This window comes from Brachycentrus maculatus, unplaced genomic scaffold, assembly GCF_059751285.1.
Source record: "Brachycentrus maculatus isolate JH-2025_06_01 unplaced genomic scaffold, ASM5975128v1 h1tg000354l, whole genome shotgun sequence".
Lineage (NCBI taxonomy): Eukaryota > Metazoa > Arthropoda > Insecta > Trichoptera > Brachycentridae > Brachycentrus > Brachycentrus maculatus.
The window spans coordinates 31,473-45,241 of NW_028281103.1; the positions used below are offsets into that span (position 1 = coordinate 31,473).

The following is a 13,769-nucleotide window of genomic DNA, read 5'->3' on the forward strand; positions in this document are numbered from 1 at the left end:
TTGGAATATTTCGCACCGAGATATTCTCAGCATGAAAAATATCTAGTTTTATCATTTTTTATTCTATTTACATATTTAAAACAAGATATACTATTTATGTAAGTATAAATAAGATGCCCTGTACATGCTATCATGAGTTATTAGTGAAAATATATATTTTTATAATAATTTGTATGCTATAATACGCTTTACACTGGAACATGTTCACCATTTAAATTGATGCATTTCATATTTTGATGTTTTTAACTTATTTTTTAACTTTGTTATTTAAAAAAAAAACGTACTGGGATTAACCGTTTTCTAGTTATAGGTAGTCATTTCTAGGTATTCGGTACATTTCAGTGGTACTAGTGTTAAGTATTTGCAGTCTAACCTCCGTAATCCGACATGATTTGATGTTTTCATACATTAAAGTTATGGGGTAGCTATGTATTGTGTTTGTGTTATAAATATCGGTCCTTACTTTTAAATCCATCCTAACATAAAATCTCTGCATGTCCTTGCCCTTATTAGCAGAGAAAATACACTTTGATTGAGGATGGAGATTGATTATTCATCTTTCAATTGATTGTGATATTTATTTATATTGCCATACAAATAACAAAATAAATATATTTAAAAAAAGGACTTGGCACACTTTCTGAGTGCTTTAAGAATTAATATCACTAAATATCGGGGAATGTCAACAAAAAAACATGAATTTCTTAACAAATCGATTGTTTGTAACAACTAGTGTGAAGGAATCGAGCCTAGACATCATGTCGCTCATTTGGTGCAACAATGTCATAATTACACTTTTAGAAACATGACAGGAGATGCCATTCAGACGTTGTAGCAACAGAAATGGCGCCATTTTACTCAAATCTACAATAAAATTTGCGTCATCTCGCAGCATTTCACCACAAAATCAATTCAGTCGATGTTTCTCCCGATGTAAATGTTCTTTCGGCACATTTTGACATATTTAACATGTTTTAAAAAAATAATTAATTACGTCATTGTTGCACCAAATAAGCGATGTGAGGACTGTCTGTGAGCTGTGTGTATGCTTATTGTACTATAGGGTCCGCCATCTAAAGTTTTTTTTTTCAACTAGTGCTTATTTCGTGAATGGTAACACTTAGCTCATGTCTGATTTGACAGATAATTAGTTTTATCCTTCCGCTGAGCGAATATGGTTGTGTATACGCTTGAACAACGCTGGGAAATATTGCGACATTACTTTGAAAATCATGGTAATGTTGCAGAATGTGTGCGAAAATTGCGTACGGTTTTTGGAAGAAGAGAAGCACCGTCAGCTCCGTATGTTCGTTATCTTGTGAAAAAAGTGAAAGAAACTGGCATCCTCATCGATAAACCAAAGCGTGAAAAGCCAAAAACAGTGCGTACACCCGAGAATATCGATGTTGTGGCAGAAAGTGTGCGTGAAGCGCCATCAACATCAATTCACCGTCGTTCTCAACAATTGAACATTTCGGAGACATCATTGAGACGAATTTTGCATAAAGACCTTGGTATGACGCCATACAAAGTCCAATTGGTTCAGGAGTTGAAGCCAACTGACCATCCAATGCGTTTTCGCTTCGCTGAGTGGGCCTGCGATCGACTTACAGAAGATGCCGATTTTGCCAAAAAAATCATCTTTTCGGATGAAGCTCATTTTGATCTTGGCGGGTATGTAAACAAGCAAAATTGTCGTATTTGGGGCACAGAAAACCCGCACGCATACATTGAAAAGCCGGTACACCCAAAACGAGTCACTGTTTGGTGCGGATTTTGGTCCAGAGGCATAATTGGGCCATTTTTCTTTGAAAATGAGCAAGGAGTGGCCGTTACAGTCAATGGCGATCGTTATCGGGCCATGTTGAACGGATTTTTGTTCACAAAAATTGAAGAGAAGGATATTGGCAACATTTGGTTTCAACAGGACGGCGCTACGTGCCACACAGCCGAAGCTACACTCGATGTTTTGCGCCCTGTTTTTGAAAAAAAAAAGTTATTTGGCGGACCCTTTACAACGAGGAAGAAAGTATTAAATTATGACACTGTTTTGTTACATACTAAGATACTTTGTACTCATCATTTGACTATATTCCACGCAGCTAAACTAATCACTCAACGTGACGTTGGACAATCCGCAGTGGAAGGACTAGAGAATATTTTCGCCGCCGTTCGCATGAGGCGGCGTACTAAGGCACACACCGCCGGCACATCGAAGTCACGTCTCTCCGTCGGCGTCCATTTCGGGAAACAGATTGCTGAGGATGAAATGCGCCACGTCGTAATTATTCCAGTAGCTCGTGTGCGACGTTATCGCAGACAGGTAATTGTTCGCCATTCCCGTATCTCTGACCGTGTAATCGAGCCGATAGGGCAAGACGTCCTCGTTGCTCCTGCAAAACTCCGAACACTTGGCTTTCTTCTTGTTCTTGCTTTTGAAAGACCGATCGCGGTCTGACTTTTTGGCGTCCCATTGATCTGAGACGCACGGTTTATCGTTACAAGTCTCCTCACCCTGCTTGCTGGGGCTCTTGGACCTTGATCCGCAACACGTCGTCGTTTGAGACGGTTCGCTTTCGAGGTTGTGTTCAATCTCCGGCGGGCAGTCGCTCGATTTGGAGGGGCTGTCATGAGATGACCCCGCCTCGCTCGGCTTCTGCCAGGGATGCTTGACGTAAGACCAGAGTTTCCAGGAAACTGTCGACAAAAATAACTCATTACACGCAGTCGGGAATCGTGTGCCGCGTTATTTTTAATTTGAAAATTAATATGTTACCTTTGGCTGGAGAGAGACTTCTGTTGCTTGTAGGGGATGTGTGGTATGGTAGAATAACAACGGGGGCTTGTTCAGCGTGGTAACGTGAAATTAATGGTTCTAACCTAGAAAGATAAACAGGAATATCACATAATTGCCAAGTAAGTAACTTAAATCAATGTTTTCCAGTTAGACACTAAAAATACTACTTTTTTCTGGCTTGGATATGAGTCAAATATATTTCATAACGCAATTAAGGATTTCAAAGCTTTTTAAAAAATATTATAAAAATACAAAAAAATTATTTATCAAACTGCTCACAATCTAATATTAAAAATTCCCAACAGATGTTTTGAATATTGAAAGCATCAACTTTGTGGATCATATTGATATATTATTTTGAGAAATAAAAAGACTTTGTGTTTTGATCCACTCACATAGTAAGATTATATGACACACAATGTGAGGATCTTATTTCTCAAAATAATATTCCCAACATAGCTTATGTAAGAGTTATCCGGCAATACATTTATCTTTAATCCATTGATTTATATACGTAATTGAAAGTATTTTTAAATGTGTATTTTAATCAAAAATGAAATTTAAAAAACATAATAAAAAAGACCATTCCTTGAACTGATGAAAACATATATTTTGTATATTAAAAGCATTGTTAACTTTGTGATATGGTATTACTGAATAAAGGAGAGTGTTAGATGAACACATTTTTGGATGAAGATAAAGTTTCTTTTTTTAATGCTCTCTCAGCCAATATTTCATATGAGCCATACCTTCATTTTAAATTTTACTTGAATTTCTTCAGATTCTAAAAAAAAAAAATAAAAAAATGGGTTCATGTTGTTTCAATTCTAAGAAAAAGGGTTTAATACGAGTGGCAGTCTGATTTGTCAGAGTATTTGTGGAAGTAATACATATACGTATACATACAGTAAAAATGAATTGTTGGGTAATATATCCAAAATAAAACACGGTTTCTTGGATTGAATTCTACATTTATTTATGTATATTTATGTATACGTGACGCGTTTCCTCTTCTCAGGACATTATCAAACACTGACTTAAATTATTTACAAAATATCCTCATATACTAACAATAATTGCTATTATTAGGTCTAGGAATACATATATTGTTAGTATATAAGGACATTTTGTGAATAATTTTAGTCAGTGTTTGATAGATGTATACATAAATAAATGTAGGATTCAATCCAAAAAACCGTGTTTTATTTTGGATATATTACCCGACAATTCAATTTGGAATTCTACCAACTGTCTGCAGTTACAATAAACAGTAAAAATGACCTATAAGCAACCGGGTCGGAGAGATGGAAGACATTGTAAAGGCGGGGGGTGAATTCGCACGGCAGCACGGCGCACAGCGAGGGGTTGGGGTGCCGCATGGCCAGGAACACGCTGAGCGGGGACCCCAGGCAGAACAGCTGCTGCAGAGGGAACAGCAGACGCTGCTTCGGGATGTGCCTCTGGAACATTGATTCACCAATAATTGATAATAACCGCAGATGTATTAGCTCCGGCGGAGGTTAGCTGGTAAAAAACTACATAATTGACTATTATTGGATGTGACATATTCTATTGTTCCGCAAAGTGTGTGCCGCGGCACACTGGTGTACCGCGGTGATTAGTTATGATTAGATTATGCCGCAGAACAAAAGTTTAGTTTTGTGAAAATAACACAATTGCTCCAAATTTAATTGCCTGTGCTCAGTTAAGTAAACTCACATTTCGCATTGAACATAATATGTTGAATATGTTACCATAATATGGTAATTATGTACCTCTGAAATTTCTTAATTTGTAGGTGTACCTAGAATAAAAAAAGTTTGCAAAACACTGACATATTCTATATATCAACCCTCTTCTACTGATACTATTGTAAAACAAAAATAGATCAATTTCAGATTTTGATTATATTTTTTGTATACTTCATTCTATAAACATAATCGTTATATTATACGTCAGGAACTACACTTGGATGGCTTAACTCCAGCCAATATCTGTGCACGACGGATTCTTCAGTTCTTTGGACACGTTACGAGCTAATAAGGATAGCCTGGAGCGACTGGCTGTGATCGGCAGCCTGGAGGGGAAGAGAGGGAGAGGAAGATCCCCCATACGATGGACCGATCAAGTTAAGGCAGCAGCAGGCACCTTGGTGGTTGGAGCGCTACTTGCAGCGCAGTCAAGGGATAACTGGAGAAGAGTCGTTGCTTCCACAAGGGTCACAACCCTCAGTGATGAGGACAAAGTTAGAGAAGAAGTGTCCGGAGAAGTCAAGTTAGTGTGCTTACCGTCCCTGCACAGTGGTCGCAGCCCAGCTGGTAGTCTATGATGATGTCATACAGGATGACACTCCCCAAAGAGTGGGCCACCGCACTGAAGTGCCCCTTGTAGTGAGGGTTGCGGGCCATGAACATGGTGTAGAGGCGATTCAACTCTTTCCGAAGGTCATCTTGAACCTATGCAAAATAACAAATTAAGAAAGAAATAAGGTACATTATTGTGATAATTATCTGATGTAGGGTTTAAAATGCCTAAGTCGGGTCTATCCAGCATTTTAACCTGTCCGGGAGTGAGTTTCTGCAGAACTGTATCTGGAAAGTTTTTAAAATAAATTATTTGTATTTTACTTTTTAATTTTTTTATGCTATAAGTAAATAATTTTCTTGAATCAACAAAAATATTTATACCAGTTAACATGTTTTATATAAAACTATCGATGTTTTATTTTAGGTTTCCTTTAAAAGCGTCATTAGAATGACATCACACAAACATTGTTTTAAGTTAAATATTGTGGGTAATACAGAATAATTATCTGAAGTATGGTTTTAGTGTTTAAATACAATCAGAGATGACAGTACAAGTGCCATTTTAGAAATTTCTTATAAACCTCTTATGAAAATACAAATAAAATAAAATTGAACCGCAAAACGGGATTTACTTGTAATTCATATTTTCAGTCCTACCTGTCTGCCGTACAGCGGGCTGGTGTAGTACATGACGTCCATGGCGGCCTCGTTGATGGCTCGTCGCAGAGCCGGCGCGCCGGGGGGCGCAGCGGCCGCCAGCAGCCCCGCGGCCCGCCCCCGGGCCCCCGCCCGCCAGCGGGCCGGGAACAGCTCCGCGCGCCCGGCGCCCCCGCACGGGTGGTGCACGCGCAGCCACTCGCATATCACTCGGAGGCTGGCAAAATGCATATACACACACTGTTAGGACTGATTTAGACGGGTCGTAGAAATACTGTGATGTCTAAATGTATACGTAACCAGCTTTACACTATAGTAACATACCAATAAAACCATAATTTGAGATGTATTGTTGATTGCTGATTGGCAATTTTGCCTTATTCTTCATCTTCTTTAGCTTTCCGTCCTCCACTGCTGGATAAAGGCCTCGTTTGTATCCTTCCATTTTTTTTGGGCTGTTGCTGTTTGCAGCCAGCTTTTACTTCTCACAACGGTTATGTCGTCGGACCATCTTTATTGAAGTCTTCCGACGCCTCTTATATTCTCCTAACGTCTCCATCTCAAAACTTTAGAGTCCATCTTGTGGGGTTCTGTCTTGCAACATGTTTTGCCTATTGCCACTTTAGTCTTTCTACGCGATCCATGATATCCGCTATTCAGGTTCTGCTCCTAATTTCTTCATTTCTTATTTTATTTCTTAACCTTAAACCAAGCATGGATCTTTCCATGGAACGCTGTGTGCATTTGAGCTTCTCTGCATTTCTTTTTGTTAGAGCTATGGTCTCTAATGCATATGTATTCACTGGCAGTATGCAGGATTCATAGAAACTGGCTGCAAACAGCAACCGAACGAAAAAAATGGAAAGATACGAAAGAGGCCTATATCCAGCAGTAGAGGACAGAAGGCTAGAGAAGAAGGTAATAATCAGTCCTGCGCTCCATATTCATAGATTTAAAAGAGGAAAAATTTAATGGAATAACATGATGAAAGCAAAGAGCACAGAGTGGAGGGCATCACCAATATATGGGAAATAAAATGGAGAAGGAACAGTAGGCATTCAAGGTTTCATACCCGCACTTGTACTATAATGTGTAACTGATTGTATATTGGTCTAAATATAGAGCAATATCCACTGACACAACAACCCTGAAAAATACAATTAGTATCTGAACAGGCATGTGAATCTTAGGGTAGTAACTGACCGGAGCATTTCATCGTAACATCGCTCGCGGCGAGCATCAGCAAGCATCCGAAACTATGGATGGAGCGCTCGGCTTGCTGTACTGACTATACAAATGCTCGCATCATAACGTGTTACGTTACGACCAAATGGCTCCGGTCAGTCTTCACCCTTAGATTTACACTACTTACGAATTAGTGTTGCGAATGATACGGCCTTCGTCCATTTTCTGTCCTATTCCGTGAATGACGAATACGACATGCGTGATGTCCGGGGGCCTCTCCGATATGGATGCCAGGGTTCTGTATCCCCTCCTAAGCCTGTAGCCAGTAGCTGAAATAAATAATTGCATACAACAATAGCTTTGGTTTAAAAAAAAAACTGGTAATTAAATACTTTAACTGATTAAATGTCTTCTAAAATTATGCCATCTAATACTAACTGCTTTCAGTTAGGATCCATTTGTCAGAATTGCCACCATGGTACTAAAAATTTCGAATTTCAATTAACAGTGAGACTGCTAATAGACATATTTAAATGGCAATTAAATAATCAAATGGAGATCAAATGTCTTCTAAAATTATGCCATCTAATACTAACCGCTTTAAGTTAGGCTGGATTTGTCAGAATTGCCACCATGGCACTAACATTTTCAGATTTTAATTAGAGACATATTTTAAGTCTGCAAATCTGCATGCAAGCAGATTTTTGTCATAAGTAAAAATACTTTACATTTTGACATTTCATATTATTTACTTTAAAAAATTGTATCTAGTTTAAAATAAATAAATTACAATTTTCATTAAAAGTCATAGATAAAAACTCTATTGTCTTTCTATACATGTTTTAAAAACTAATTAAAAGAGTGAACATAGATACTAGAATGAGAGGAAATAGAATGTGGAATTTTCTGGTGATATTCTACAACTGTTAAAGCAACTTACATTGATAAAAGCCAAGTTTTTGTGTGACGCTTCGGACCAGTTGGCGGGGGGCGCCGCCCCAGTACAGGTATATCTCGTAACATGACATCCACTCCACGTGGAACTGAGAAAAATGCTGGGAATGGACCGCCACACCTGTTAAAACATTAATCCAGAAATTAACAATTTATTCGGGATAAATAATTTGCTGCCTCCGTATATTTTCAAATCTAGTTGTGGCTTTTTAAGAAAAATATACGTATTGACATATATGTATTTACATAAATTACCTGCAGGAACTGTCGGTCTTTCTGTATTCTCGCCAGACTTCTGACCAAAGAGTCTCAAGTGTTCAGCTTCTAAAACTTCTCCGTGCGCTCGTTCTAAAGGTTGCCAACTTCCATCATAGAAGTAGAGTCCCCTTAAAAACAAAACACAAAGAGTCAAAAAAATTTATGTGATAAAATTATTAGCCTTAAGCATATTACAAAACTTGCCCAAAGAAAGAAAAAACTGTTGCCATATTGCGAGAGACAGAGGTGTGCATTCTATATAGGCAGAAAAGGAGTGCCTACCCTGGATTACTCGCGTTCCTTATAGAAACACGACCAGAGCCTATTATGCCTTATCCTTACTCAACCCTGATTAAAAACTCTGTAAACGCCACTGGTTGCAGACAACAGTTAGTACCAATTTATTTACTTGCAACACCCAAATTAAATGCCAACTTTCAAACACTGTCAATATTTTCTCATGGAATTTTTCATTGATTTTTTTATTATTAACAATAATGCTGAAAAGTAGTTGACAATACAGTAAGGTATTTGACAAAGAAAAAGTGAAAAGGTTGGGCTTAATTTCAATAAATGACATTGCTGACTTTAGTATTGACATAATAAATATGTAACCTTAAACTGACTATGCATTTTGCAGGCACATTTTAAAATGAAAAACAAAGAGATGGAATTCCTACATTTTTATTACTGTAAACACATGAATGTCATAATGTTAAATTAATGTTAATTCACAATACTTCATATGTAAAAAAACAAGACACTCAGGCCTCCTTTTTACAATTACCAAGGGCATGTGCGAAGGCACGAACTACAGAGGACAACCCGCTTAAACTACATGAACTAAATTATCTCCAACATACGCTGTAGCTGGAACGCCGAGTTGAAGAGACGAAAAGATGATAATAGGGTGAAGACTAATTATGAAAAAAGCAAACCAATCGCACAGACTGGGGCCCGCAAAGAAAGCTTGAAATAAACTGACGGTGGTGGTTCATCTCATAAATATTTCACGAGGAATGCTAAATTTTTATTGTTCAAACCCCGTTTTATATTTTGTGAAATTCTACAAAACTGACATGAAACCCAATCCGTATAACCCAGATTTAAAATGCAATCATATAAAAAGGTATAGATAAGGCATACAAAAAAGAATGATGATATTACCTAGTAATAGTGTACTTCTCTCCGGGCCAGTAAATAGATTCGCATATCATTTTTGCCACATCAACTTCATATAAACCTAAAAAAAAAACAAATAAATAGTCGACATTTTACAAAATCCATACACATAATTATACATTATACATTAAATTTACACATCTTTAAAAAAAGAATGTAATGTCTCGAAAATACATAAATTTTAAGTACATACTGCCAAATCTTTCAGACAGAACAAAGACCGGCAATAATACTTTAACATATTTTCAAATTAAGTTTTACTTGGTAAATGACACTATTTCTTAAAATTCATTGTGACACGTGTTTCAATACGTTCCGCATCATTTTCAAACACCGTATATTTACTAAGTAAAACTTAAATTACTGCCAAATCAATTAATGAAATGATTTTTCACAATTTGTATTTGAAAGGGGTAAAATAATTGCTAAAAATTTACCTCTAACCAAACATTGACAAGGCAGTATTTAAACATTTGATATTTTATTGAAATATGAAGAAAAAAATAAGTACATTACATTATTCAGCATTTCACAGCTGAATTACACAAAATAAACAATGAATGATAAGGAGAGTTTTAGGAGAGATGTTTTATTTCACAGCTTTTCAAGGATGCACTTGTATTCAATTATACTTTGAAACACCAACACAAATAATAATAACAGAATGTGTATATTCACCTCCTCTAACAACAATCCTATCAAGATTGATGGAGCCATCATCCTCAAAACTCTCCTCGGAAGAATCCTCAGAAATGAATTTGTGGTAATTGGTTTTCGCAGATTTACATCCTGCGCTTCCAGAGCAACAAGCGTGGCTGAAAAAATATATATGCAAAAATATTTAATTTAAATTTGAAGCACTAACTTTGTGATTTTCCATTTTATAATTAAAATGTAACTTTGTTTTAAAATCACTATAGATTTATGAAAATAAAATAAATTTATTAAAATCACTATTAACAGTGATTTTAAAACAAAGTTACATTTTAATTATATGCCAAAGAGTTGCATATATAATTTATTTAGGCTTGAAAAGTATTATTAATTTTGTATATTAAAAGCATTGTCAACTCTGCGGTATGATAATATAACCCCAAAAGAGATGGTCTGACGACATAGTCGCTGTGGGGGGTAGAAACTGGCTGCAGGCAGGAACCAACCGGGGGAAATGGAAAGAAGGGGAAAAGACCTATACCCAGCAGTGGAGGTCAAAGGGCTCATGAAGTATGGCTGTCCAAATTTAAAACACAGTAAGGGACATTTTTTTGTAGTACGTTTTTTTTACATTTATGGACTAAGTGGACTCTACTTAGTCCAAAAATGCAAAAAAAACGTACTACAAAAAAAATGTCCCTTACTATTTTTTAAATTTGGACAGCCGAGTAGAGGAAGAAGAAGAATATAACACTCTCCTTATCATTTATTGTCCACTTTGTGTAATACAACATTAAAACACTACTTCACGACTACCAGTTTCGGAGTAATCATTCCATCGTCCTGATATTAGACATTAGAAGTCTACATTTAACCTGAAGATGGAATGATTATTCCGCAACTATTTTTAAAAGGTATTACACAAAGTAAACGATGAATAATAAGGAGAGTGTTAAAGTATTATTTATTTATTTAAACAAGGCAAAAATAATAAAATTATATTGACATATGCTTTTATATTACAGACAAGGAATGAAAAGAAGAAAAAGAAAAGTGATTTGTTCTTTTTTTTGTTCTAAGATATTCTAATATATTTTATTAAGACACAAATATAATTCTTTACCTTTCATCTTTGTGGCAGAATTTTCCCGTCTTTTTCGGTGTGGAAAAATTGAAAAGATTATCTTTTTTCACGGAAGGCGACGGACCATACAGTCCATGGTCCTCTTCATCGCTTGAAAACTTGGGTGTGGAGGACAGATCTTCAGCTGGAATAAGGGGGTGCGGATCCTCCACAGGAATAATAGGGTGCAAATCCTCAACAGGAATGGGGGGAAGACTGCGGTACTTCTCTTCAATCAGGAGGGAATCGTAACCGTTAAACTCGGTCCAGATCTTATCCCCGTTTAGCTTGTAAAACCATCTCACCTGTCAAAAGGTTAATACAAAACATTAATAGAATCTCAACTATATCAAAAGAAGTCATAATATTGATATGCGATTGTCAAAGTATCCATCTCTTAACACACTTCGGCCGGGAAATGTAATTCAACCGATTGGGTTGATTGATGGTTAGGATGACAGGCACCGTGGCGTAGTTGGGCAAACGCTCGACTGCGAAACTGGTGCGTGGGTTCGATTCCCGCCAATTCCAAAATAAATTCAAGAAATATTTATTTTCAATTGGTCTGGGTGTTTGTGATGTATTTTTCACATTTACCTTCCCTATCCTTACTATCCTACCTGCAAACAAGCATCTAATATAGACGCTTTGCGGGTTATTCCTTTTAAAAAAAATAATAATAAATGCGCCGATACCATGATCAAAGATAGAGTCTCTTCATAGTAACAAATTGGCTGTCGCAATCTGATTGTTATATTTTGTTTTAAATAAATACGTCCCAATAACAACTGAAGTGCAAAATAACTCTAGATTTTCTTTAATTTAATATTGCACAGATGTAAAACAACAGCAGCGTTAGACCATTATACGTACGTAGGTAAAAAAAACTTTTAATAAACTTCCGGAAAACTTAATATAAAATAAAAAATTATAAAACCTTTAAAACTAAATTTAAAAAACATATAAGACTCACCCCTACTTAGACTCCATACCGAGGAATTTTTTTTTTTAAATTTACTTTGTTTTCATTTACTTTGTATATTTAAAAAAAAAATGTAAAACGAACTCCCTCTCTAAGCACTCTACTTTATTAGAGAGGTAGAAACGTTATATTTGAAATGTTTTGTATATTTACCAACTATGCTGTAATATTTAAATATGTGTTTGTAAAAAAAAATCAATAAAAAAAGAATGAAAAAAATGAAAATCATACCTCTTCTGGGGTCACAGGTTCGACCACAGCCATAGTGTCTTCGGGGCTAGGAATTTCCCAAGTCTGGTTTGCGTTATTTTCAACACCAGGGGGCTGACTGACAAACATAACTTCATCATCCTCCTGTTCTATAGGGGTCTGGAATTCCAAGAACTCCGCACTGTCACCTTGTTCCACCACAACACCACTAGAAGTCACCTCTTCCGTCGAAAAATTAGCGACGTTCCCCGTAAAACCCGTATATTTCTGCAAAAAGTCACCGTTGCCCTGCTCGCTGGACGAATAGAACCGTGAAAACAGCTTTTGATAATTCATTTCGCTTGTGACTGTCGATTGTTTTAAGTTTGAAAATGGAAATGTTTTAAACAAAGAAAACTGCGCAAAGTGAGTACCTGGAATGACGTACTTTATTACAGCGAAACAAAGTAGCGACTAATCTAATTATAAATTATCAACTAAACACGTGTAAAGACGTCTAAGTGCTTTCTAAACTTATACTATAGGATCGTAGATCAGTTTGTTTGATATCGAAACTACATTTTCAATCGATAGCTAAAGGGTAAAACTCGAAGATTATCAGTAAACGTCAGAACAGAATTATCAAATATAAATGTCAAAATATAACATAGACAATATTATCCAAAAAACGAGTAACGTTCTTTTAATTCGAGCGATTCATTGGACGACCGAGCACATAAACTTTAGTGGGTAAATTACCATATATAATATGCACAAAGAGAAAAAAATATATCTTATATTTTTGAACTATGTATCCAATTTGACTAAGCTTTTTTGTTGATCGATGTTTAGTAAAATCTTAAGTTGGCAATTAAAAATACTAATATTTTGAATATTTAAAGTATTAACTTTGTGGATCATTGTAATATATTTTGGAGTAATAAGATAAAATTTTTTGATCCCCCCATATTTTTATCAGTTTCAGCGACAACCTGTTGCCCTCTTCAGGGTTTGTTTTAAACAAACAAACCCTAAAGCAAAATCAAAATGCGAGTGGATTAAAAAACAAAGTGTTTTATTTCTCCAAAATAAAATAAAAATACTCATATTGACTAACTAACTAACTTACCATTACGCCGCTTTCCCTCAGGGGTAGGCAGAGAGAATCGAACGCCACACCACTCTGTATTTGCAAACATTCTTCACCTCTTCCAAATTCATGCATCTCATACATAACCGACAATTATTACGACTCCTAACCCAGCCGCTTTCAAGTATTTGACATACTTGATTGTGCTAAGTTTTTCTCAGTCTTCCTCCGCTTCTTTTTTCAACTACATTCGCCTCATAAATTTGTTTAACCGTTCTTTCCCCATTCATACATTCCACATGTCCAAACCATCTCAACACACTTTTCTTAATTTTATCGATAATGCTTTTCTCATCCTTGCATTCTTTCCTCATTTCATCATTCGAACATCT

At 36.2% G+C, this 13,769-nt stretch overlaps 1 protein-coding gene across 1 annotated transcript; it reads right to left on the bottom strand.

The window, feature by feature from the left end:
- Positions 1-250: 250 nt before the first annotated feature.
- On the bottom strand, positions 251-12,956 carry LOC148303703 (phospholipase DDHD1-like). The gene is made up of 13 exons (XM_088269527.1): positions 12,330-12,956; positions 11,117-11,421; positions 10,018-10,154; positions 9,325-9,400; positions 8,155-8,285; positions 7,886-8,020; positions 7,133-7,274; positions 5,761-5,977; positions 5,086-5,253; positions 4,079-4,257; positions 2,777-2,880; positions 2,010-2,697; positions 251-1,057 (listed from the first exon to the last, which is right to left on the bottom strand). The coding sequence occupies exons 1-12, from the start codon at positions 12,642-12,644 to the stop codon at positions 2,219-2,221; spliced, it is 2,388 nt and encodes a 795-aa protein (XP_088125653.1). The 5' UTR covers positions 12,645-12,956; the 3' UTR covers positions 251-1,057; positions 2,010-2,218.
- Positions 12,957-13,769: the final 813 nt, after the last annotated feature.